Here is a 27,238-nt window from a genome sequence, read left to right as displayed (position 1 = left end):
GTGGCTAAACCGGCAATGCCCAATCCGCAACCTGGTCAGAAGGACCTCCTCTCGCCGAGATGGTCGGGAGGAGGTTGTCCAAGCAGTTGGGAGTGGTTTTACTGCCCGGAGCTTGTTTCCTTGGAGGGATGACCAAGCATCCCACCACAACGACACAAGCCTCTTACATACATCCCCACGAACGTCAGATGACGGGACACAATGGGAGGCTGGCCAAGGCAGGAGGACTGCAGCCTTGGCTGCAGCATCCGCAGCCTCATTCCCAGGCACTCCTACATGTCCGGGAACCCACAGAAAGCTGACAGAACCACCATTATCAGCAAAAGAATGGAGGGACTTCTGTATCCGTTGAATCAAGGGATGGACCGGATTGGGAGCTCCAAGGCTCTGAAGAGCACTGAGTGAGTCAGAGCAGAGTACATACGATGAATGGCGGTGGCGGCGAGCATACTGAACGGCCTGATGGAGAGCAAAAAGCTCGGCCATAAAGCTCTAACATTGGTCGAGGAGCCGGTATTTAAAGGTGGCGGCCCCGGCGACAAAGGCACAGCCGACACCGTCGTCAGTTTTGAAGCCATCGGTGTAAATAAAGGTGTGACCGGCAAGTCGAGCACGAAGTTCGACAAACCGTGAGCAATACACTGCAGCCGGAGTACCCTCCTTCAGGTGTGAGCTGAGGTCGAGATAAATAGGAACCGGAGCCTGGAGCCAAGGTGGTGTCGGGCTCTCACCCTCTCTGAAGGTGGTAGGGAGGACAAAATCCAATTGTCGAAGCAGGCTACGGAAGCGGACTCCGGGGGGCAGCAGGGCAGACACATACAACCCGTACTGACGGTCGAGAGAATCGGCGAAGAAGGACTCTTAAGAGGGGTGGTCGGGCATAGACAACAGCCGGCAGGCATACCGACACAGCAGTATGTCGCGCCAGTAGGTCAATGGTAACTCGGCAGCTTCAGCATAAAGACTCTCGACAGGACTAGTGTAGAAGGCTCCGGTCGCAAGACGTATCCCCTGATGGTGGATGGAGTTGAGCCGGCGTAAGAGGGATGGCCGAGCGGACGAGTAGACGAAGCTCCCATAATCCAGCTTCGATCGGACTATGGACCGATACAAGCGAAGCAGGACAGTGCGATCCGCTCCCCAAGATGAACCGCTAAGAACTCTGAGGACATTAAGGGAACGTGTACAACGGGCCGCCAAATAAGAGACATGTGGAGACCAACACAGTTTCCTGTCCAACGTGAGCCCTAGAAACTTAGTTGTGTCCACAAATGGGAGAGCAACGGGACCGAGATGTAAGGATGGCGGAAGGAACGCTTTATATCGCCAAAAGTTGATACAAACCGTCTTCTCTTCAGAGAACCGGAAGCCATTTGCCACGCTCCAAGAGTAGAGGCTGTCTAGACAACGCTGAAGGCAGCGCTCCAGGAGGCATGTTCTCTGGGCACTGCAGTAGATCGCGAAGTCATCGACAAAGAGAGAGCCTGAGACATTAGGTGGAATTCAATCCATAATTGGATTGATCGCGATGGCAAAAAGGGCTACACTCAAGACGGAGCCCTGAGGCACTCCGTTCTCCTGGAGGAAGACGTCTGACAATACGGAACCCACACGTACCCTAAACTTTCGTTCCGTTAAAAAGGAATCAATAAAAAGGGGCAGGCGACCGCGTAGGCCCCACCTGTGCATAGTGCGGAGGATACCTCCTCTCCAACAGGTATCATAAGCCTTCTCCAAGTCGAAGAACACGGCTACCGTTTGGCGCCTTCGCAAAAAGTTGTTCATGATGAATGTCGACAAGGTCACAAGGTGGTCAACAGCGGAGCGGCGGCGACGAAAGCCGCATTGCACATTAGTAAGTAGCCGTCGAGATTCAAGAATCCAGACTAACCGAGCATTAACCATGTGCTCCATCACCTTACAGACACAGCTTGTAAGAGAAATGGGGCGGTAACTAGAAGGAAGGTGTCTATCCTTCCCGGATTTGGGTATAGGAACAACAACGGCGTCACGCCAACGCATGGGGACTTGACCTTCGGTCCAGACGCGATTGTAGGTACGAAGAAGGAAGCTTTTGCCCGCCGGAGAAAGGTGTGCCAGCATCTGAACGTGAATGGCATCTGGCCCCGGAGCAGAGGACCGGGACAGTGCAAGCGCACGTTCGAATTCCCGCATAGTAAAGGGGGCATTATAAGTTTCCAGATTCAGCGAGTGGAAGGAAGGTCGCCGAGCCTCTTCTGCCTCTTTCCTGGGAAGGAAGGCAGGATGGTAATGGGCGGAGCTTGAAACCTCCGCGAAAAAGCGGCCAAAGGCGTTGGAGACAGCCACATGATCAACAAGGACCTCATTACCTGAGGTCAGGCCAGGTACTGAGGAGTGGGCCTTAATGCCCGACAGCCGGCGCAGGCTACCCCAAACGACGGAAGAGGGAGTAAAACTGTTAAAGGAGCTGGTGAAAGAGGCCCAACAAGCTTTTTTGCTGTCTTTGATGACTCTACGACTTTGCGCTCGGAGTCGTTTGTATTCAATACAATTCGCCAACGTAGGATGGCGGCGAAAGGTGCGTAAAGCACGTCGTCGAGCACGGATAGCGTCCCTACAAGCCTCGTTCCACCAGGGGACGGAAACGCGACGTGAAGAAGAAGTAGTACGAGGAATGGAACGTTCGGCAGCATTGATGATAATAGCCGTGAGGTATTCGACCTGACTGTCAGAACTGGGAAAATCGTGGTCCGGAAAGTTCGCCAGGGAGGAGTAAAGTCCCCAGTCAGCTTTCAGTATGTTCCAGCTCGAAGGACGTGGGGATGGGGTGTGGTGCAGGAGACGAACGACACAGGGGAAGTGGTCGCTCGAATAGGTGTCAGAAAGGACATACCACTCGAACCGATGGGCAAGAGTGGTAGAACAGATCGAGAGGTCCAAGTGGGAGTAGGTATGAGTAGAGTCCGAGAGGAAAGTCGGGGCGCCGGTATTGAGGCAGACAAGATTGAGATGGTTGAAGACATCCGCCAAGAGTGAGCCTCTTTGACAGGATGCAGGAGAGCCCCAAAGGGGATGATGGGCATTGAAGTCGCCAAACAATAAGAACGGCGGGGGAAGCTGAACGATCAGCTGCATCATGTCAGCCCGACTAACAGCAGATGACGGTGGAGTGTAGATGGTACAAACTGAAAAAGTAAAAGCAGAAAGAGTAATGCGGACAGCTATTGCTTGGAGTGGGGTGGTCAATGGGATGGGATGGTAATAAACATCGTCCCGAACGAGCAACATGACCCCACCATGAGCTGGGATACCGTCCACAGGGGTGAGGTCATACCGCTCCGAGGTATAGTGGGTAAAAGCAATACGGTCAGTCGGGCGCAACTTGGTTTCCTGGAGACCAAGGACGAGCGGACAGTGCAGGCGGAGGAGCAGTTTTAATTCCTCCCGATTAGATCGAATACCTCTTATGTTCCAATGAAACAACGCCATCGTTAGTCAAAAGGTTGGGGGAACGAGACGGGGGAAGAGCTGGTCACCTCGACGGCCGCGGAGGGCCACGTTGCGAGGGAACAACGCTACAACCGACGAGAGGCGGATCCGGTTCCATCGACTCGTCGCCAGCCGCGGCCGCTGTCCCTGGTTGTGTAGGAGGGGCCGCATCATTTGCCGATGAAAGGCCGGTGGAGCGCCTGGCAGCAGAGCGTCCCGACGAAACTGAGGACGGCCGGGAGCAGCGACTCACGGATGGAGCGTCAGACGAAACGCATCGGGGTGGAGAAGGGGATAGAGACTACTTCTTTAAGGCCTTCTTAGAAGGCCGAGGAGGCACAGGGATGATGGGCTGGACCCGAAGAAGGTCCTCACGCGCGGGGTCCGTTTTGGAACGCCGGACCTCGGAAGCTGGGGTCCGGAACGTTGCCCCGATGGGCGCCTGAGAAGAGGATCGCTTCTCAGGTGGCGTGGGGGGGGGGGGGGGGGAGGAGGAGGAGGAGGAGGAGGAGGAGGAGGAGGAGGAGGAAGGGTGGCCCCTGGGGCAGAGGGGGTGGGGGCCACGGGGGAGGAGGATTTGGAAGGGAGGGATTTGGGAGGCGGAGGCAGAGCCCCCTGATGGGCAAAGGAGGCGGAGGGGGGACAGGATAGGGGTGAGGATACCGCAGAAGGAGTGGACACAACTGAGGCGAACGAAGTGGTCAATGACACGGGATGGAGGCGGTCGTACTTCTTCCGGGCCTCAGAATAAGAGAGCCGATCCAAAGTTTTGATTTCTTGTATCTTCTTCTCCTTCTGATATGCGGGGCAGTCTGAGGATCTAGGCGAGTGGACGCCAGGACAATTAACGAACCGAGGTGGTGGGGTACATGTATGTTCCTCATGAAGAGGACGTCCACAATCGCCACAAAGGGGCTCAGCCTCACACCGTGATGACATGTGCCCAAAGCGCAAACACCTAAAACAGCGCATAGGAGGCGGGACGTAAGGGCGCACGTCACACCGGTAGCACATCACCTTTACCTTCTCCGGGAGAACGTCCCCCTCGAAGGCGAGGATAAAGGCCCCGGTGTCGATGCGACGGTCTTTGGGGCCGCGCTGGACTCGCCGGACGAAATGCACGCCTCGGCGCTCCAGGTTGGCCCTGAGCTCCTTATCAGATTGTAGCAGGAGGTCACGATGAAAAATAACCCCCTGCGTCCTATTTAGTGCCAGATGTGGGACAATGGATACTGGGATGTCCCCTAGGCGGTCGCACGCCTGGAGCGCCGCCGACTGTGTGGCGGAGGTGGTCTTGAGAAGAACGGACCCTGAACGCATCTTGCTGAGAGCCTCGATTTCCCTGAAGACGTCCTCCATGTGCTGAACAAAGAACATGGGCTTGGAGGTGGCGAACGTCCCCCCATCGGTTCGAGAACAGACCAAATAGCGGGGGAAGTACTTCGCCCCAAGCCGGCGGGCCTGTCCCTCCTCCCATGGAGTGGCCAAGGGGGAAAGGGCAGGAGAACCAGAACTAGAAACGGTACCTTTTCTTTTGAAAGACTCGGCCGCAGAGCGACCTGATACATGTTGACGTTTCATCTGCAAAACGTCCGCCCCGATACCACCCACTCCGACCAGGGGCTTTCCCCACGGGCGCCACCCAGCCGCAGCAAGGGCCACCTGGCAGGATGACCATTGCCGGGAGTCCTGATGCCCCAAGGAGACGGGCATCTACTCCTTGGCCGACGTGGGGCGGGTGCAGCTCAGGTATCGGCAGTACGATCCCTGTGTTGTCAGGGGGCTACAACCTAGAGGGTACATGACGACCCCACCACAACGGGCTGGCTACCGTGCTGGGTTTCTGGTGCCATGGAAAGTCCATCATGATCGCTGGTGCAGATGGAGATGCACGATGGGCGTAACTTGGACAACCCATCACGCGTTGAGGCCCAATTTGAGGAATAGTGGGTATGGTTACAACGCCAGTGCAATGCCGAGTGCCAAGGTCTTAGTGCACTTAGCACCAGTGGTACACCATGTAAGGTGTCCTTCCCCAAAAGGCTTGTACTTCTGTAGAATTTTGAAAAATGGAGGTCAAACCCCAAGAGGGACCATCAAATGGAAGGCCGAAACAGTTGAAACTCCTTTTAGTCGCCTCGTACGACAGGCAGGAATACCGCGGGCCTGTTCTAATCCCCGGACCCGCAGGGGGGAGTGGGCCAGATGAACCAAAGGAGAGAAGGAAATGTTAAGGCATAAAACTGCCACCACAGTTCAGAGCCGTAACCAGACCGTCATCACCAGCAGCAGCCGCAGTCAGTGATCTGCCGACGGTGCAACCCTCCACTGTAAGCCTGCTTCTGCTTCGGCCTCCTTTCAACATGACAACACCCACACCTAGAACATTGGTCCCGTTCGAGATTTTTCGATGTAACTCAAAAACACAACTCCCTAATGGTCAGTGCTGGTCAGCTGCATCTCAATCCCAGCCCAGCCAAATAGGTCAAGACTGGCCAGCAAGCACATGCATGGCACCAGCCTTGTGTCAGTCATTGCCACAAGTTAGTTGTTCTGCCACCTTAACTATGTTGCCACCACCACAGCCATAGCTGGGCCACGAATCGTGAGCTACTGCCTGACTGCTCCTGGCAGCCAATGCTCCACTGCTGCAGCAGGGCTTCGTTTACTACTTGGCAGTCGCTAGCAACTCAGCCCTATGGCATGCCTACAACACTAGCTCAGTTTGCCACCACCTGTACACCACATTTCACGTCTGCCTCTCCTGCTGCTGCTGCCAGTGGAAATATTACGAGCCAACACCTAACGGTGTCAAAGTTGAGGACACAATGAAATGGCTATCCATATTTACTGGATTAATAAAGAACTGTTTGTATTCCTCATTTGTTTCTCTCCAAATGCCTGTATTATCACTCCTGTCTCACAGGCCATCAAAAGAACCTACAACCCCCCAGCTGGGAGTCTAGCACCTCATGACACGACAGCTCCCACCGACCAGTAACAGTCTTCTACCATTCAGTGTAACTGCTAAATATGAACTGGACAGATCATTTTGACATAGTTCCAGCATTTTTCTACGTTGACTTACAAGAGGAAATTTATGTTAAAATTCTCATGGCTACCAAAGTGATGGAAACAATACATGGTGAAAGCACTAAAACACTTACAAAAGTAGTCTACAGGCTACAACAGCAATGTAACTTGTGAAATACAAAACTACACAACCCATTACTAAATTTAAATCTCAGCAGGTTCTCAGCTGAACCCTGCATTCAGCAGAAAAATTAAGGAAGAGACATTTACCCTAGCAGTTTATGTAAAAGATATGCTGATTTTTTACAACAACCTGCAGCAAAAAATGGTCCTCACATAGAAATTAATGAAACCATTTATCTGAAGGGCCTTCAAATACCTATTTAGAATCTGACATTCACACAATTATAGCTTTCAGCCATTAGGGCCTTTGTCAGTAGTAAAAAACACACACACACACACACACACACACACACACACACACACACACACACTCTTGCACACACGTCTGCAGTCTCAGAACTGAAATCACAAAGTGAGCAGCAACACCAGTGCATGATGGGAGTGGCAACTGGGTGGGGGTAAGGAGGAGGCTGGGGTGGGGTGGGGGAGGGATAGTACGGTGGAAGTGGCAAACAGTAAAGTGTAGCAGTTTAGACGGAGGGCAGGAGAGAAGGTGCAGAGGGGGGAGGGGGTAAGTAGTGGAAAGGAGAGAAATAAAAAGAATTAAAAGACTGGGTGTGGCGGTGAAATGACGGCTGTGTAGTACTGGAATGGGAACAGGGAGGGGGCTGGATGGGTGAGGACAGTGACTAACGAAGGTTGAGGCCAGGAGGGTTACGGGAACAAAGGATGTATTGCAGGGAAAGTTTCCACATGCGCAATTCAGAAAAGCTGGTGTTGGTGGGAAGGATCCATATGGCACAGGCTGTGAAGCAGTCATTGACATGAGGGATATCGTGTTTGGCAGCACATTTAGCAACAGTGTGGGCCACAGCTTGTGGCCATTCATGTGGACAGACAGCTTGTTGGTTGTCATGCCTACATAGAATGCAGCACAGTGGTTGCAGCTTAACTTGTAAATCACATGACTGGTTTCAGAGGTGGCCCTGCCTTTGATGAGATAGGTGATGTTAGTGGCTGGACTGGAGTAGGTGGTGGTAGGAGGATGTATGGGACAGTTCTTGCACCTAGGTCTATTACAGGAGTATGAGCCATGAGGTAAGGGATTGGGAGCAGAGGTTGTGTAAGGATGGAAGAGTATTGCACATATGACGACCACGGGTAGCTAGGCTGTAAGGAAGGGACTTCTTGGTATGGAATGGGTGGCAGCTGTTAAAGTGGAGGTATTGCTGGTGGTTAGTAGGTTTGATATGTATGGAGGTACTGATGTAGCCATCTCTTAGGTGGAGGTCAACATCTAGGAAGGTGGCTTGTTGGTTTGAGTAGGACCAGGTGAAGCAAATGGGGGAGAAGTAGTTGAGGTTCTAGAAGAATGTGAATAAGGTGTCCTCACCTTCAGTCAAGACAGCAAAAATATCAATGAATCTGAACCAGGCGAGCAGTTTAGGATTCTGGGTTTTTAGGAAGGATTCCTCGAGATGGCCCATGAATAGGTTAGCATAGAATGGTGCCATGCGGGTGCCCATAGCCGTAGGTAATGCCTTCAAAGGAGAAGTAATTGTGGGTGAGGATATAGTTGGTCTTGGAGACTAGGAAGGAGGTGGTTGGTTTGGAATCCATAGGGCATCTGGAAAGGTAGTGTTTGATAGCAGTAAGGCCATGGGCATTAGGAATGTTAGTGTTCAAGGAGGTGGCATTAATAGTGACAAGCAGGGCACCGTGTGGTAATGGGACAGGAACTGTGGAGAGTCGGTCGAGGAAATAGTTGGTATCTTTCATAATGGAGGATAGGTTCCAGGTAATAGGTTGAATGTGCTGGTCTACAAGAGCAGAGATTCTCACAGTGAAGGGCACAGTAACTGGCCACAATGGGGTGTCATGGATAGTTGGGTTTATGGGCTTTAGGGAGCATGTACAAGGTTGGATTGCGGGCAGTGTTAGGGGTAAGTAGAGAGATGGACTCTGGGGAGAGGTTCTGGGATGGGCCTAAGGATTTGAGTAGTGACTGGAGAGTCCTTCTGCCACCTAATCCTTGCAGTTCAAAACAATGGTGGTGGAGCCTTTGTCTGCAGGTATTCAGATTCATCACCCAGCCTGAGTACTGACATGGAGAATAGCTCAGAGGTACTTGGGCTCATAATCAAGCTGTAGATTGTTCCCGCATGATGCACCATCACGGTATAGAGCAATCTACTGATGAGGGACTGGCTGCAGGTACTATTACCTGGAACTTGCTGGCCACTCTCTTGCTGCCCTTTGAAGCCTTTTGTTATGCACCATCTAACAGTGGAATTTTGACCTTGCCTGTTTTACATCTCTGAATTGCTCCATGAACTACTGGATATGTCAAAGATAACTTTGCTACGCTCTCTACTTGTTTTTGAATAAGCAATCCTATGCAGCATGGGCTGTGACTTTCAATGTTTGGCACACTACTGTGCTTTTTCCTGTAAACAATGTGGCACATCAAATGCAAAGTCTTTAATTCATGAAATTCTGTGTCTTGCTCCTGACAGAGAAGTTAGTATGAAGACTTTAGACTCATCTGATCCAACCCAAAGCAAAAATTACCAAAGGTTACGAAGCACCAGCATCATTGCAAGCTGCACTGAAGAGCCAAAGAAACTAGTACACCTGCCTAATATTGTATGTAGAACCCCCTGTGGACACACAGAAGTGCCGCAATACAATGTGGCATGGAGTCTATTAATGTCTGAAGTAGTGCTGGCGAGAATGGACACCATGAATCCTGCAGGGCTGTCCATAAATCTGTAAGATTATGGGAGGGTGGAGATCTCTTCTGCACAGCACGTTGCAAGGTATCCCAGATATGCTCAACATGTCTGGGAAGTTTGGTGGCCAGTGGTAGTGATTGAACTCTGAAGAGAGTTCCTGGAGCCACTCTGTAGCAACTCTGGACATGTTGGGTGTCACATAGTCTCGCTGGAATTTCCCAAATCTGTTGGAATGCAGTATGGACATGAATGGATGCAGCTGATTAGACAGGATGTTTATGTATGTGTCACCTGTCAGAGTCTTGTCTGGATGTATTAGAGCTCTCACATCACTCCAACTGCACATACTCTACACCATTACAGAGCCTCCACAAGCTTGAACAGTCCCCTGCTGGTATGTTTCCATACCTGTACACGTCCATCCTCTCGATACAATCTGAAATGAGACTTGTCCAACCAGACAACATGTTTCCAGTCATCAACAAACAGTCCATTGTCGGTGTTGACGGGCCCAGGTGAGGCGTAAAGCTTTGTGCCGTGTCGTCATCAAGGGTACACAAGTGGGCCTTCGGCTCTGAAAGCCCATATCGATGATGTTCCGTTGAATGGTTCGCGCGCTGACACTTGTTCATGGACCAGCAATGAAATCTGCAGCAATATGCTGAAGGGTTGCACTTCTGTCACTTGAACGATTCTCTTCAGTCATCTTTGATCCCGTTCTTACAGGGTCGTACCAGACAACAAAGGCCATCGCTCTGTGCGCAACAGGCTTCATGATGCACAACTTCACTCCCGACGTCCATGGTGAAGTCCATCTTTGCAACCACGACACCATTCAGTGGGGTACAGAAGGGCCCCAACAACATGCCAAATGGACCGCTCAGAATTGGCATCACGTTCTGCTAACCTACGAATGGCGCATATGCCTTCAACCAGACAATCGTGGGAAGCGTGTTTGGAGACAACACGGTCAGGCTAAACACCTTACACACTCTGTACAGCGAGTGCAGAACGGTAGAGGTTCCCTGCTGCTTTGGGGTGGCATTATGCGGGGCCGACGTATGCCGCTGGTGGTCACAGAAGGCGCCGTAACGGCTGTACAGTACGTGAATATCAGTCTCCGACTGATAGTGTAACCATATTGGTAGCATCTTGACGAGGCAGTCATCTTCATGGACAACAATTCACGCCCCCATTGTGCACATCTTGTGAATGACTTCCTTTGGGACAACGACATAGCTCAACTAGAGTGGCCAGCATGTTCTCCAAACATGAACCCCATCGAACATGTCTGGGATAGATGGAAAAGGGCTGTTTATGGACAACATGGCCCACCAACCACTCTGAGGGATCTACGCCGAATAGCCGTTGAGGAGTGGCACAATATGGACCAACAGTGCCTTGATGAACTTTGGGATAGTATGCCACGAAGAATAGAGGCACATATCAATGCGAGATGACGTGCTACTGGGTATTGGAGGTACCGGTGCGTACAGCAATCTGGACCACCACCTCTAAAGGTCTCGCCGTATGGTGGTGCAACATACGTGTGGTTTTTATGAGCAATAAAAAGGGCAGGAATGATGTTTTTGTTGATCTCTATTCCAATTTTCTGTACAGGTTCTGGAACTCTCTGAACAAAGGTTATGCAAAACTTATTTTGATGAATGTACATTAAGGGCACAGACAATGTAGTTGCTGATGCTTTGTCTAGGCTACCTTTAGGGAGTGAATCATCCAACGACTTTGGAGAAGGAGAGGAAAAGACTTTAAAATTATGTACCTGAGAGGTGTGAAACACGAAAGAGATCCTGAAAATTTGCAGACATCCGCAGGTATCAAAACCATGATAAAAATTGGAAATTGGTTAAGAGCATGTTGGGTAAGAAAGGAGGAGAAAAAACAGAACAGTATTGTAAGGTACACAAGGGTATTTTATTCAGGAGACATAAGACTGAATCGGAGGTTTGGAAACTATGTTGGCCGGAACAATGTATTGATACTTTAATTACTTATACACATGAGAGTTTTGGTCACTGTGGGTCAACCAAATGCACACAAAACATCTATATTTATAACACGCGAAGGAGAGGCAAGAAGAAGATGGCAAGCTGTGACAGATGTCAGAGTGAAGATAAGTAACCAAACAAGTAGAGGCCAAATGCAAAATAACTGCCCAATAGTAATCTGTGGATGTTTATGGACCCTCAACGAAGTCTAAGAATGGATTTTGTTGTTTTTGTGGTGGCTGATGTATTTTCCAAGTTCATTAAGCTGTTTCCTCTTAAAGCTACCAGTAAGCAAATCGTGCCGAAGTTTGAAAACACGTTCATGTGGGTATTCCTAAAATAATTTTATCTGATAATGGTTCACAGTTTACATCACAAGCTTGGAAAGATTTTGTTGATCAATAAGGCATATTCTAACCCAGGCGCGGCTCGTGGTTTCTATACTGGGGAAGGCTGCGGCATTTATCAATCGGAGCCAATATAGACCTCTGGTTACGTTACAGATTAGTCTGACATAAACAACTAAGAATTCAGGGGGAGGGGGGTGGGCAGATCACTCTCTACCCATAATTTTACGTACTATGTCTTCTATAATCAGGTATTTATTAAATATCATTAGAGGCTAACTTCGAGTTAAAATCTTTGGTTAGTGTTTTTATACGTCATCATTACATTTTCTGACACTTTGCAGCAAATCATATGAAAAGACGCGTTTCGGAGAGATCTTTAATGCGATGAATGTTAACTTTGCGGCTGCTTAATATTTTTGGTGTTTTCAGTTCTAAATTTAAGGCGTTTATTGTAGTTTACCTCCAAAGCTCGAAGTTAAATGTTTTTCGCTGGAATTATGTTTTTTCACCTTTGCGTGAAAATTCTTTAAGTCAGTGATACCAGTTTCAGTCCAGGCACTGTCAGTACTATTTGTACGAAGACAGGTGAAACAGAAAAATGCATTTTTCACTTCACAACCACACAACCACTCGGCTGCATCGTACATTGCTCTATTAAAACTGCGGTTGTATCCTTGCCTAGATTTGCACTGTTTCTGTTCTTGATTGATCGTTAGATCGGGTCTGGGTGCACAAAGTTCTTTCACTTGCATCCTATGGCCGTGTTCCAAGTTTTTACCTATTGAATTGCACACTGAATTCATATTGCGCTGGTTTCACAAGCAAGTAAAACTCACTAAAATCTTGCAAAATACACTCCGAAAAAGAAACTTGCTAATATCACACGATATCAACAAAAGCAGTCAGCATCAGCAAGCAAGGAAAGTAAAGTCACGGGACAAATTTCGCGCGCTTTGTCCTCTTATCACTTATGAAACTCTCGCTAGATGGCAGTACTGTTGTTACGGTTAGAGAGCCTGTAGTTACGGTAGTCTAGTGCACTCTGGCGGGATATTTGCAAACTTATTCTAAATGTGGATAAAATAGCCAATGGTAGAAACAAAACAACAATGTAAAACATTATCAAAACAATAATACTAAACGTCGATTAATGACGCATCGAAGCGTAGTAGAGATGTGCAGAGACAGAGATTGGATAGCGAAGTTTCGGCCACTCTGCATTCCTTTATTACATAGATAGTGGAACGTGAAAAACGTGTGGTGGTTGGTATGACACCCTTAGGCTGTAAGCTCTGAGCCTTCGGGTCGCCCATAAAGAGCGGTACTATGTAGAAGCCACGCCCCCAAACCGCTAGTTTCGGCCACTCTGCATTCCTTTATTACATAGATAGTGGAACGTGAAAAACGTGTGGTGGTTGGTATGACACCCTTAGGCTGTAAGCTCTGAGCCTTCGGGTCGCCCATAAAGAGCGGTACTATGTAGAAGCCACGCCCCCAAACCGCTACTACACGCAGCTTACGGACGTTCCAAGGCGCAGCCTAAACACTACTAACCGTTCCGAAAACATCTATCGATACAAACAGTTCCAAAAACGTTGACCGTCGTTATTTTAATCGGAATGGGAAATGTGCGAAATTCTTCCTGATAATTTAAATTTTGTAATATGTTCTTGCGAAATTTACTTTAACATATATTTTGGGGCGGCTCCGCCTCAGAGCCTTTAATTAGGAGCCGCGCCTGTTCTAACCTCTGTGTACCATCCTTCGAGTAACCCTGCAGAAAGGTATGTGAGAGAGATTGGAGGACTGTTTGGAACTTGTTATAGTAAGAATAATACCAGTTGGATAGATTATGCCAGTGATTTTGAGGATAATATGAACAGCTTACAACATTCTTCAACAGGTTTTTCACCATTTGAAGTCATGTTCAACCGCAGACCAGCTAACCTTATTTCTGAAAATGTTGAGTTTCCAACATGTAAAATTCTGTCACAACAAGAGAGGGAAGAATGTGTTAGGGAGATGATGAAGAAACAGTGGCATACGAGAAAGCAGACACATGATGGTCAAGGTAGATTTTGTAAGTTTGAGGTAGGAGATCTTGTGTTGGTAAAAGCCAAAGAGAAATCTGGAGTGTTGACATCTGAGAAAGAATTTTTTCTGTATTTACATTGGACCATTCAAAATTCTAGAAATTCCACATCCTAATGCATACAAGTTTGTGTATTCTAAATTAAGAAGTTGTTTGGATTATGCAGTATCACTGAACTGAAAGCATATAGACATGATCCAGAAGTATCTGATTTTTGTTTGTTCTTTTTCCATTGTCATGAATGTACTGTGTAAGAGGATGTAATTTTTAAAGTTCCTCCTTATCCATTGACAGGGTTTAAATCTATCTGTAGATTTATAAGACTATGTAAATGTATTTTGTTTATCATGAATTCAGTATGTAAGATAATGTGATTTTTGAGGTTCTGTCTTATCTAATGATTGAGTTTAAATCTATAATACACTATATAATTATGTTCTGTAACAAGTTCGTGCTTTAGAATTTGATACATGTATGACATAATACTAAATTAGTGTAACCTTTTACAATTTTGAAATGGGACAATGTTCATAATTTGTACTGCAAAAATTAGGAATAGTAGCTTAGTATATCTGTGTGCATCACCTTGTTAGTTCATTTTTTATTGCATTTAGCTCTGTTTATTAATGTTTCATATTTGAACACTTTACTTTCACCTGACAAATACCACATAATTGAATCTGAAAAATTTATAGGAAGAGCATATCTTGCGTGATGTAAAAAAGGTACTGAACAGCATATTTAGTTTAGTAGTAGTTCAGGATTTGATGTGAATGCTAGACAGGCTGCATGATGCACAACTTCAGACCTGTCATGGGGTCCACATAAACACCACTGAATGACGGGACCATTCCAGGGCATAGACAGACTCCTGAATGGACACTACCAGTGGATGGCGAGAGTAGTTGGATGCGCTCAAGACACGAGATATGGCCGCCAGCTCTGCAGTTAAAACAGTGCAGCCCTCTGGCAAGGAGTGTTGTTCAGTATGTCCTCCATGAACATACTCAAAGCCTACGTGACCATCAGCCATCGGCATAAACCAGTTTATGGCTCCGATGCATGTTGAGAATCTAGAGAAAGTGACAGTGGAGAGCTGCAGGGTTAATGGAGTCCTTAGGGCCATGCAAAAGGTCCAGAAGAATCTGCAGCCTAAGAGCCCACCATGCAGATGTACGTGAATGGATCTAGAGGAGAGGTGGTAAAGGGAAAGACTCCAGTTCAGACAGAAGGGACTGGATGTAATCTTAATCACTGACCTGGGCCACGATGCAGGAAATGAAATGACGCGATTGGAAAAGGAGACGGTAATTCGGATGCGCAGGAGAACTACAAATAAGTGCAACGTAACTGGCAAGCAGTTGTGCACACCTCACCTTCAATGGAGGGACTCTAGCCTCCACCAGGACACTGGTCACTGGACTCATTCTAAAATCTCCCATTGCTAGGCGAACACCACAGTCGTGCACTGGGTCGAGTAAATGCAACACTGAGAGCATCGCCGAATTGTAAACCAGACTCGCATAGTCTAAGCAGGATTGTACAATGACTCTTGTAGAGCTGCAGCAGCGTAAAGCAATCTGCACCCCAGTTGGTGTTGCTCAGGCAGCAGAGGGCATTGAGGTGCACCCAGCACTTCCGCTGAAGCTGACGAAGGTGAGGCACCCAAGTGAACTGGGCGTCAAAAACCAGTCCTAAGAATTGATGTGTCTCCACTACAGTGAGTGGATAGTCATTAAAGTAAATTTCTGGTTCTGGATGAATGGAGCAACGTCAACAGAAATGCGACTTCGCAGCTGAAAACTGGTAGCTGTGGGCTAGAGCCCATGACTGCACCTTGTGAATGACTCCCTGTAGGCACCGCTCAGCAGCACCAGTACTGGAGGAGCAGTACAAAATGCAGAAGTCATCTACATATGGAGAACATGAGACCGACGGCCCTACAGATGCTGCTAGACCGTTAATAGCCACTAAAAATACAGAGATACTCGATAAAGAGCCCTGTGGAATGCTATTCTTCTGAAAATGGGGCAATCATGGGAGGCACAGAAAGTAGAGCGACAAAGTTTTGGATCAAAATAGGGAGCGAGCCTCAGAGACCCCCTTCGTACAATGTGGCAAGGATCTGATGTCGGCAGGTTGTGTCGTATGCTTTACGTAAGTCAAAAAAGATGGCAACCAGGTGTTGGCATCTGGAAAAGGCTATTTGGATGGCAGACTTGATGGACACAAGACTATCAGTGGTACAGCGACGCTGGCCGAAGCAACCCTGACAGAGCCAGTAAGCCACACGACTCCAGGACCCAACCCAACCCACATGCCGACACACCATACATTCCAGCAGCTTACAGAGAATGTTTATGAGGCTGATGTGTCAATTGCTATCCACATCAAGCGGATTTTTACCAGGTTTTAGCACCGGAATGATGGTACTCTTCCGCCATTGAGATGGAAAGACGCCATCCCAACAGAACCGGTTGAAGAAGATGAGATGTCGCTTGTAGTCAGACGAGAGATGTTTAATCATCTGACAGTGTATCCGATCTGGCAAACGAGCTGTGTCGGGGCAATGTTCAAGCGCACTGAGGTGCTCCCAGTCTGTAAATGGGGCGTTGTAGGGTTCACTGTGGTGTGTAGTGAACAAGAGGACTTTCCTTTCCACCCACTGTTTGAGGGTACGAAAGGCTGGGGTGCAGTTCTCCAATGCAGAGGCTTGAGCACCGTGCTCAGCAAAGTGCTCGGCAATCACGTTTGCACTGAACAAGAGGACTTTCCGTTCCACCCACTGTTTGAGGGTGCGAAAGGCTGGGGTGCAGTTCTCCGACGCAGAGGCTTGAGCACCATGCTCAGCAAAGTGCTCGGCAATCACGTTTGCATCGGTAGATAACACATCATTTATGTTAATGGCGGGGACACCTGTTCAGGTTTGGTACCCAAAAAGACGTCTGATCTTTGCCCAGACTCGGGAATGTGACTTATGACAACCAATGAACACGTACCTCTGCCAACACTCCTGTTTCCGTCATTTTATAAGCGGGCGAACGCAGGCAAGGAGCTGCTTAAAGGGTATCAGGTGCTCTAGGAAAGGGTGGTGCTTAGGTCGCTGTAGAGCTCGTCTACGCTCTGTAATTGCCTGAGCAACTTCCGGCGACCACGAAGGGACTGTCTTTCGCCGGGAGCACCCTAGAGAATGAGGGATCGCATTTTCCGCTGCAGAAATTATCGTTTTAGTGACTTGCTCAATCACCACGTGTGGGAGATTCAACGTTGACAGCGGAGGTGAAGACTACCCAGACTCCTAGTTTAAAGCCTACCTGGGTAGGTGTCCGTGGGCATGACAACCAGGGGTGGAGGCGGGGGAGTGACAGGAAGATGGGGAAGTGGTCAATACCACACAGGTCGTCATGTGTTCTCCAGTGGATGGATGGAAAAAAAAGCCAGGACTTCAAAACGAGCGATAAATGGCTGAATATGTGCCATGTGCCACACTAAAATGTGTGGGGGCACCTGTATTTAAGAGGCAGAGGTTGAGTTGCGACAGTTAAATTTCGACCTCCCTATCTTGGCCAGTAAGCATGGCGCCACCCCACAAGGGGTTATGCGAGTTAAAATCTCGCAAAAGTGGGAAAGGTTTAGGGAGTTGATCAATCAGTGCAGCCAACACATTCACAGGGACTGCACCATCTGGAGGAAGATATACATTGCAGACAGTTATTTCCTGTGGCGTCCTTATCCTGACAGCCACAGCTTCAAGAGGGAATGAAGGGGCACAGGTTATCTACATACTCAGTTCATGACAGATGCAAACTCCACCTGACACTATTATAGGCGCTATTGTTCCTGTAATACCCATTATAGCCGCGGAGGGCAGGGGTTCGCGTAGCTGGGAACCAGGTTTCCTCCTGGAGGGCAATGCAGAAGGCAGGTGTAAAGCTTAACAGTTGCCGTAGCTCAGCCAGGTGGTGGAAAAAACTGCAGCAATTCCACTGGAGGATTAAATGATCTTGAGACTGGGAAAGCCTGAAACACTCAATGAGGCATCTACGCCTCAGGATCACCTGCTGCCACCAGATGATTAACTGTGCAATCGACATCCATTATGTCTGAGGGCCCAGCGAGATCTAGGTCCTCAGCGGATGTCAGAATCTCCACTTCATCCTCAGACACAGAGCTTGTAGATAGTGGTGGGGTGGGTTCCACCAAAGTGCCTTGGTTCTTGGGGGTCTGTTTTTTATGTTTCTCTCGCTGCTTCTTAGGTTTGTCCAGCTGGGAGGGCTTCACTGATTTAGTCTCAGAGACTGAGGAGGACCATGAAGACTTACGACCCCAAGGGATCCCTTCCTGGCAAGAGGAGCTGAAGATGACTGACTTCTCCAGCTGAGATGTGGGGACTGACGTCCATGATGGTTGGACCATGGTTGGACCAGGGAGGGGGGGCGGTTGCTCCTGAAGTAGTTTGTGCAGGAGCAACAGGGTGGGAAGTGCCCTCCACCATCAAAGGGGCAAGTGGAGTCCGGTGGGTCAGAGAGTGAACTGTATGTGGCAGAGCGGAAGACGGTAGAACCGTTGTCTTAGTGGTGGTGTAGGTTGACATCATACGCACAGGATCTACATCTACATGATTACTCTGCAATTCACATTTAAGTGCTCGGCAGAATGCTTGGCAGAGGGTTCATCGAACCACAATCATACTATCTCTCTACCATTCCACTCCCGAACAGTGCATGGGAAAAATGAACACCTAAACCATTCTGTTCGAGCTCTGATTTCGATTATTTTATTTTGATGATCATTCCTACCTATGTAGGTTGGGCTCAACAAAATATTTTCGCATTCGGAAGAGAAAGTTGGTGACTGAAATTTCATAAATAGATCTCGCCGCGACGAAAAACGTCTTTGCTTTAACGATTTCCATCCCAACTCATGTACCATATCTGCCACACTCTCTCCCCTATTACGTGATAATACAAAACGAGCTGCCCTTTTTTTGCACCCTTTCGATGTCCTCCATCAATCCCACCTGGTAAGGATCCCACACCGCGTAGCAATATTCTAACACAGAACGAACAAGTGTAGTGTAAGCTGTCTCTTTAGTGGACTTGTTGCATCTTTTAAGTGTCCTGCCAATGAAAAGCAACCTTTGGCTTGCCTTCCCCACAATATTATCTATGTGGTCTTTCCAACTGAAGTTGTTCGTAATTTTAACACCCAGGTACTTAGTTGAATTGACAGCCTTGAGAAATTTACTATTTATCGAGTAATCGAATTCCAACGGATTTCTTTTGGAACTCATGTGGATCACCTCACACTTTTCGTTATTTAGCGTCAACTGCCACCTGCCACACCATACAGCAATCTTTTCTAAATCGCTTTGCAACTGATACTGGTCTTCAGATGACCTTACTAGACGGTAAATTACATCATCTGTGAACAACCTAAGAGAACTGCTCAGATTGTCACCCAGGTCGTTTATATAGATCAGGAACAGCAGGGGTCCTAGGACACTTCCCTGGGGAACACCTGATATCACTTCAGTTTTACTCGATTTGCCATCTATTACTACGAACTGCGACACTCCTGACAGGAAATCACGAATCCAGTCGCACAACTGAGACGGTACCCCACAGGCCCGCAGCTTGGGGATGTAGCCTCTCATATTTTCTCAGTGTAGGTCAGTCAGTCCAGGCTCTTATTCCATTATTTTTCTCACTTTTTGGAGAATCCTGCACTGTGGCGAGCAACACAAATGCTGCTCTCTGCAGTTGACACAGATGGGAGCCGGGGCACAGGGAGTATTGGGATGTGAAGGATGTCCACAATCTTGACACGTGCCACTGGAAATACAGTGGGAAGACATATGGCCAAACTTCCAGCACTTAAAGCAATGCCTCGGAGGGATATATGGCTTTACCTCACAGTGGTAGAATATCACCTTGACCTTCTCAGGTAATGTGTCACCCTCTAAGGCCAAGATGAAGGCACGGGTGGCAAACTGATTAGCCCTCTGATGCCAGTGGACGTGCTGGATGAAGTGGACACTTTGCCACTCTAAACTGGCGTGCAACTCATAGTCAGACTGCAAAAGAAGGTAATTGTGAAATATAATACCCTGGACCATATTTAAGGTCTTATGGAACATGATGGAAACAAACATCCCCAGTTTGTCACAGGCGAGTAGTGCCCGTGACTGGGCAGAGGATGCTGTTTTGATCAAGACCAACACTGACCGCACTTTGGACAAGCCCTCCACCTCTCCAAACTTGTCCTCTAAATGCTCCACAAAAAACTGAGGTTTCATGGACAAGAAAGCTTCCCCATCAATTCTCGTACATACGAGGTAACGGGATGAATAAGGTTCGCTGCCATTCTTAGCCTGGCGTTCCTCCCTTGGTGTGGCCAGGGGGGTGGGGAAAGGGGGTCGATCTGAGGTCGTATTTCTTAGTAGTGAAGTTAAGACCTTGGAGACTGCTGGTGTTTGACCACCAGTAAGAGATGACATATCATGCTTCATAGTGTGTCATCCACCCTGATGCCACCTACTCCGACAAGGCGCACTCCCCACAGGCGCCACCCACCTGCAGCAAAGGCTACCAGGCAGGATGGCCATTGCCGGGAGTCCCGCTGCCACAGGGTGACGAGCGTCTACTCCTTGGCGTACATGGAGATTTAACAGCACAGGCATCAGCAGAGCAATCCCTATGTGGTCAGGGAACTATAACCAACAGGTTACACGGCAGCCCCACCACAACGGACTGGCTACCGTGCTGGACATCAGGTGCAAATGTTCCACTACCACACACTAGCCATTATCTGTAATAGTCGTTGAACACCAGTAACACTTATCGCATGGTATTACAGATTCTGAACACAATTATAATTAACATGAAAGGGTGTTATTGGCTGCAGATAACGCAATAGTTACTGCTGCATTAATTCATAACAAGTAAAATAGGATACAGGAGGAATATTCGATATGGACCATTGGCTTTTGCTACTGACATAGGAAACGTAAACTGCTACAAACTCTTTAAACAACATGGCAACTGTAGCACAGCGGGGATGGTTTTTTTAAATGGTCTGAGTTACAGAACAGGCTATCACCACAACCAAATTTATTTTTTACTTTCACATTTGTTGGCTTTGCCAGCTCATAACCAAACTGTTACCTTTTAATCTAACCTGGACCTTACGCTAAGCTAAAGATCAGTCTGTCAGCACAACATATTTTGGTTTCACATTTGAGGGCTTCAACAACAGAACTGTGAATTCACGTACCAAATGGTGATGTCACAGCAGCCCTTAACATTACATCAATGGTCAACTGCTGCAACATCTGCTTTGTAACAAAGAGCAAGTTAAATGCTGCTCTCCCTTGTTAGATGATGCACCTGTCAATCAGTTACGCTTTCCATACCTACATTTGTTATCTGCAAGCCACTATATAGTGAGCAGTGGAGGACAGTACTGTGTAACATGTCAATTTTTTGAAAGCCATCTCTTCTGTGGCTGAATCAGGCTTGCTCACGATTCTTCCCCTTCAGTCAGACACTATACTTATTTTACAGTCTCTGCCAGTCTATTTGTAACAAGACACTCTGAATACACCAATGTGGTAGGTCTCTACCGCTTACTTTATCAACTGATCAATGTTATTTTAAAATAATTTCTAGAGCTAAAATGTTGCACAAGGCATGTTTCACTACAAATTTTCACCATAAAAAATATCAATATGCAAATATGTTCACATGATCTGAATAATTTATTATATAATGGAAAGTAATTTATCACTTTATTTGGTATTAAGCCTATATGACTAACCAATTGTAATTTCAGCATATTCAACACAACCTTCAATAGCACTTTTCTTTGGCCTTTTAATTTTAATTTGTCATTTACAGACGTAGCCCTAATACTTTAAGTAGTAAAATACAGCAAGATTGGAAACACTATGGTAACTGTGTCTGGAAAATAAACGCTTTCATGGAAGTTAATAACCCAATCCTCTTCTACTTTTGCAAATAGGAAATTCCGTTACAGCATTTCAATATAATCCATTCTTTCAACTCAAGTTGACAATTTTCCGACCTTATTATTACACACACACACACACACACACACACACACACACACACACACACAATTTGACATTAAAAAAACATGTTCAAATTATTGCGAAACTTACAACAACTTGCTCCGGCGTCCAAGTGTCTAAATTAACAGATTTCACTTTGGAAATGTGGACACCTAGGTTTCTGTGTATACCGGCGCATCTTATACACAGAAATATACCCAAATTCCATGACGCCCATCTCGGTCCTAAAATTGTTTGGAAAGAAATTTCAAATACATAGATTTCAACTATTAAATAAGTGGGATATAACAACATTAGTATGTTAATTTTAATGTTTTGTTACATCTTCAGAAACATCTAGCGATGCACTCACTCAAATAACATACAGAAATACCTTTAGCATCACAGTCAACACAATACTTATTGTCTTCATCTCTCAACATCTGTGCCAATAGAGCTTGACACCTATCTTGGATTTGTTTTTGGCGGTCTTTTTCTGCTTTAGAGGTCATATTTACTTCAGCTTTGCGCTGTCACAATTCTAAATCACGAAATTTACTTTCAAAACCACTTATTTGACGGATCGCCCCCTTCACTGGAATATGGCGACAACCCACGTTTGCTGTCAGATGGGAAAAGTCAGTGATAGAAATTTCACTACTAGTCAGTCACAGATGCAATTGATCCATGCTTACAATCTCATGTAAAAAGCTGGTTTCGAGATACCACCCTTCTATCTTATTTATTATGTTTATTGTTTTAAGCAATACAATCAACGCTAATAATTCCATATGTGTCCCTAGAACTTTTTACCTGTGAAGATTATTTTTCGCATGAAATAAATAGAAAAATATTATGATACCGTTTTTCTGGAAAATCTGTACGTGAATACGAACTAACAATGTACAAACTGTTGCGACCTTACCAATTATTTTGAAAATTTAGCTTTAAAATAAACTCATCACTGATTTAGTTTATTAATGATATTAAATTATTTAAGTTAATGTGGCGTACTTTTCTCATTTGTAATTTCTTGCCATTTGTTCTTTTGTATAGTTCCCTTCTTTGAATACGAGATAGGCCCCGATAAAAAAAAGTGTGCGAAACCTTCCAACGACATCATTTAACGGATGTGCAACAAAACAAGTAGTTCCTACGCATGCCGAGAGGTAGCAGTGTTTAAGTAAGTGTCATGTTGTTTCGGATTGTTTTGGCGAATTGGAAGGTGGTTTAACAATCAGTCATTGCTGTCAGCAGTACGGTGCCTGGTATTGTAATGACTAGAATTGTTTTTTTGTAACTGTTACCCAGTTTGTAAATTATTGCATTTATTTTTCGTCTAGAAGCATATGCTTAAAACACAAGTATTGTTGGATTGACTATCTTATAATTGTCTATTTACATTCATCATATTTGAAGGAATGAATTTTTGGAATAAACTGATGTTTATGTTGTCCTGTTTCGTGTTAAATGTATTAGACTCGTAAAATTTCCGTTCGTAACACTTAATCAGAATATTTCTAACAGAAATTTTCAGGTTAATTTTTATCCTCCAGAGTTCGAGTAAGTAAAGCCGAAAAATGTCGGACCAACAACAGTTTTTCCTTAAATGGAATGATTTCCAGTCGAATATGGTGTCATCATTTAAGCATCTTAGAGATGAGAAGAGCTTTACAGATGTTACTCTTGCGTGTGAAGGACAGACTTGTAAAGCCCATAAAATGGTTTTATCTGCGTGTAGTCCTTACTTCAAATCGTTATTGGAGGTAAATGTTATGTAATTTTTTTAAAATTCTTTACGTAGGTCCATAGTGTATTCTATAGATTACTTTTGTCTGCATTGATCAGTAGACTACTTTGTGTGTGTGTGTGTGTGTGTGTGTGTGTGTGTGTGTGTGTGTGTTTTTTAATCATGTTAAAGCATTTGTGTTTTATTATAATGCATGTTATCTGCTACATGTGAATTTTGAAGTTAGGTGCCAGATGAATGAAAGCTTGTATTGTACTGTTACACATAGTTATTTCTTCCCTTCATAGAACAGGCATAACAGGTGTTTTATGAGCTAGTTATAGTGACGAGAGCTCCTGCACTTTGCATAATATTAACAGACGTAGGAGTTACTTGGCACTTGCCATACACATGAATGTTCGAAATATCTTTGAGAAAGGAGAAAAAATACTAACAAATTTGCCATTAATGCTAACAACGTGGAAGTAAGTGTGGAGATAGGCCTATGTAGTTAAACTTGACTTCTAACTGTCAAACTTACAGATGCCTATTTTCTATTTTTGTCGTTTCTCCAAATACGGGATCTAATAATGAAGAAAGGATTTTTGCTGAAACTTTCCATTTAAATGTTGCTGACACTTGCAAACTAGATCATAGCAATTGTCCCACTCAGACTGTATGATTAATTGTTAGTACTATTTAATTTGCTAATGACCGTAGCAGTTTTGCACCCTAAAACCATAACTATTTAATTCTCTTTGTCACTAGATGCCTATGGAAGGCTGTGTGTCTAGTTTCAAGCTTCTACTAGGTTTTAGTCTACAGAAACTACTGAAGTTACTAGCTGTCATTATTTCTTCTGAAAGAAGATATTCCGCTGTTTTGTTTACTCCTGTTACACCCATATTTTAGTCATTCATGTTTAGGCATTATATTATGCAACTGCTTTCACCATTTCTCCTCCTCCTCCTCCTCCTCCTCCTCCCTGACAGTCTAGTTTCGCTAAGCTTAGTTCACAAATTTGATGACTGTGTAATATTTGGCAATTATCTATTTTCCATTTTATCCATGTCTGTTTTCTGTTAAGATCATCAAAAATTGATGTCAAAATTGATGTGCCGATGTAGGGTATTCAAACCATTTGACTATTCATTTAAAGAAGATAGGTTCATTACAGTTGGGATATTTAGGAGTTGTTATAAAGGTAATTTGGATATTTCATTGCTGTTCATGTCTTCTAGTTGTGAAAAGATGGGAGATAATTTTGATGTGGAATTATTGTACATAGGTTTGCTAAAAAAATCTAGGACCTGGATGAGTGCTTTCCAGACAGAATGGCTGTTTATAGATTATGGCTGGCATAAAATTCATTAAAAGATACAGGTTTTCAAAGAGTCTAAAGTCTCGAAGAAATTGTAAATAGTCTAGCATGCCCTGCTAATTGAAACAGGCCATCAAGTCAAATATTGCAGTTGCTTCTAGTTCTGCCTTTGTATGCCACTGGATATTCTCAAAAGGTAACAGCAGACCTAAATGGGGATTGTAAATAAACTCTCTCTCAATATCGAGAAGGTTTCAGAAGCAACAACTTCACTGAGAAAATCCCGCAAGGTGGTGAAGCTCATTCCTGTATTAAAGACTCCTACATGATTAGCGACTTACCTGGAGCAATTGCAGCTATTGACTGTGCTTGTATAATAACTGTCTCATAGTGGTTATAATGCAGAAGTGTTTCGCAGTAGGTCGTCATGTCTGTTAACCCTAGGACACCCAAGCCTTTTTTTTTCTAACTTGGACGCCTAAGGGGGGGGGAGGGGGGGGGGGTTCGGCAAGCCCACAGGTATTAAATAAGTTTACTGACGAAAAATTACAACTTTCAAAATGGTTTATGCATTTTAAATAAGGCATTGGTTTATAAATGTTGTTAATTGTTATAAATATTGGATTGAGTGAATAAAAAAATTGACATCTGCAATACAAAATACAGATGTGTTCATATACAATAGACTACTCTGAGTCCTCATCTTCAAGGTAAGAGACACACTTCACAATTTCTTTCTGAATGTGTGTACACACGTTTGACACTGTCCACAATACTGTTTTGGTTTACTTAGATTGTTGTACTTCTGCTTCTTTTTTAGCTTTTCTTACACAAATATGGCACCGACCTTTCCCTGCAGTAGGCTGACATGCTTCCGTTGTCACTTCTTTGGTTTTCTTTTTTAGCATAGTCTACATTGATTGAACAATTTGGTTAGATTTCTAGCATTTGTAGACTTGGAGAAAGCTTTTGACAATGTTGACTGGAATACTCTCTTTCAAATTCTGAAGGTGGCAGGGGTAAAATACAGGGAGCGAAAGGCTATTTACAATTTGTACAGAAAACAGATGGCAGTTATGAGAGTCGAGGGACATGAAAGGGAAGCAGTGGTTGGGAAGGGAGTGAGACAGGGTTGTAGCCTCTCCCCGATGTTATTCAATCTGTATATTGAGCAAGCAGTAAAGTAAACAAAAGTAGGTATTAAAATCCATGGAGAAGAAATAAAAACTTTGAGGTTCGCCGATGACATTGTAATTCTGTCAGAGACAGCAAAGGACTTGGAAGAGCAGTTGAATGGAATGGACAGTGTCTTGAAAGGAGGATATAAGATGAACATCAACAAAAGCAAAACGAGGATAATGGAATGTAGTCTAATTAAGTCGGGTGATGCTGAGGGAATTAGATTAGGAAATGAGGCACTTAAAGTAGTAAATGAGTTTTGCTATTTGGGGAGCAAAATAACTGACGAGGAGGTATTGAATAGGATTGGGGAGAAGAGAAGTTTGTGGCACAACTTGACTAGAAGAAGGGATCGGTTGGTAGGACATGACCTGAGGCATCAAGGGATCACCAATTTAGCATTGGAGGCCAGTGTGGAGGGTAAAAATCGTAGAGGGAGGCCAAGAGATGAATACACTAAGCAGATTCAGAAGGATGTAGGTTGCAGTAGGTACTGGGAGATAGAGCTTCCACAAGATAGATTAGCAAGGAGAGCTGCATCAAACCAGTCTCAGGACTGAATACCACAACAACAACAACAACAGCCCTCTTGCATTGGCACTTCTTTCTTCTACCTGCAATTTCACTAGTTCCATCCCAGCTTGCAGAAGATAAAGTTTCCGTTTGTTGTGTTTCTTTTCATTCCATCTTGGATGTTGCTGGATGTATATGATGGTTGCATGATGTCAATGAGAGAGTAAAATACAGATAGAGGCCATCTCTTTGTTCCCCTCTTGCAGGTGTACATACACGCCATTTGATCAATGGTATCGATTCCGCCTTGGAATTGTAATATGCATTTATCTCGGTGTTATTCTTCTCTCCTCCAACAGTGCCTTTATCTTGGTGCACTGTTGCCAAATATCAGTAAGTTTTTACTTGGTTTCGTTTCTGCTGTGTAGGACACCAAAGTTACTGGAGGCCTACGTGTTGGGAACTGCACTAACTCACTGCAAGTTTACAAGATAAATAAAAACTGACTGACATCAACAATCACTTCCTCTGAAAGTAAACCGATTGTTGTGACTATCAAGAATACCAACCCACAAGAAACTAACTTGCATTGTTGTAGAGATGAGAAATATG

At 45.6% G+C, this 27,238-nt stretch overlaps 1 protein-coding gene across 2 annotated transcripts in view; it reads right to left on the bottom strand.

The window, feature by feature from the left end:
• The window catches only part of LOC124802845 (stromal membrane-associated protein 1), a 145,413-nt gene extending 122,879 nt beyond the window's left edge, over positions 1 to 22,534 (bottom strand). The window contains exons 1-2 of one of the 2 annotated variants that reach the window (XM_047263866.1): positions 22,279 to 22,534; positions 21,996 to 22,129 (exon numbers count right to left, since the gene is read on the bottom strand). In XM_047263866.1, coding sequence (XP_047119822.1) covers positions 21,996 to 22,129; positions 22,279 to 22,396 — 252 coding nt within the window. In that variant the 5' untranslated portion in view covers positions 22,397 to 22,534. The remainder of the gene's footprint in view (positions 1 to 21,995; positions 22,130 to 22,278) is intronic. The other variant, XM_047263865.1, reaches the window with a different exon arrangement.
• Between the last annotated feature and the right edge of the window lie 4,704 nt (positions 22,535 to 27,238).

The sequence above is a fragment of the Schistocerca piceifrons genome, chromosome 6 (genome assembly GCF_021461385.2).
Source record: "Schistocerca piceifrons isolate TAMUIC-IGC-003096 chromosome 6, iqSchPice1.1, whole genome shotgun sequence".
NCBI classification, from domain to species: Eukaryota; Metazoa; Arthropoda; class Insecta; order Orthoptera; family Acrididae; genus Schistocerca; species Schistocerca piceifrons.
The sequence above is the reverse complement of the archived record's forward strand: the minus strand, read 5'-3'. Positions and strand labels throughout refer to the sequence as shown.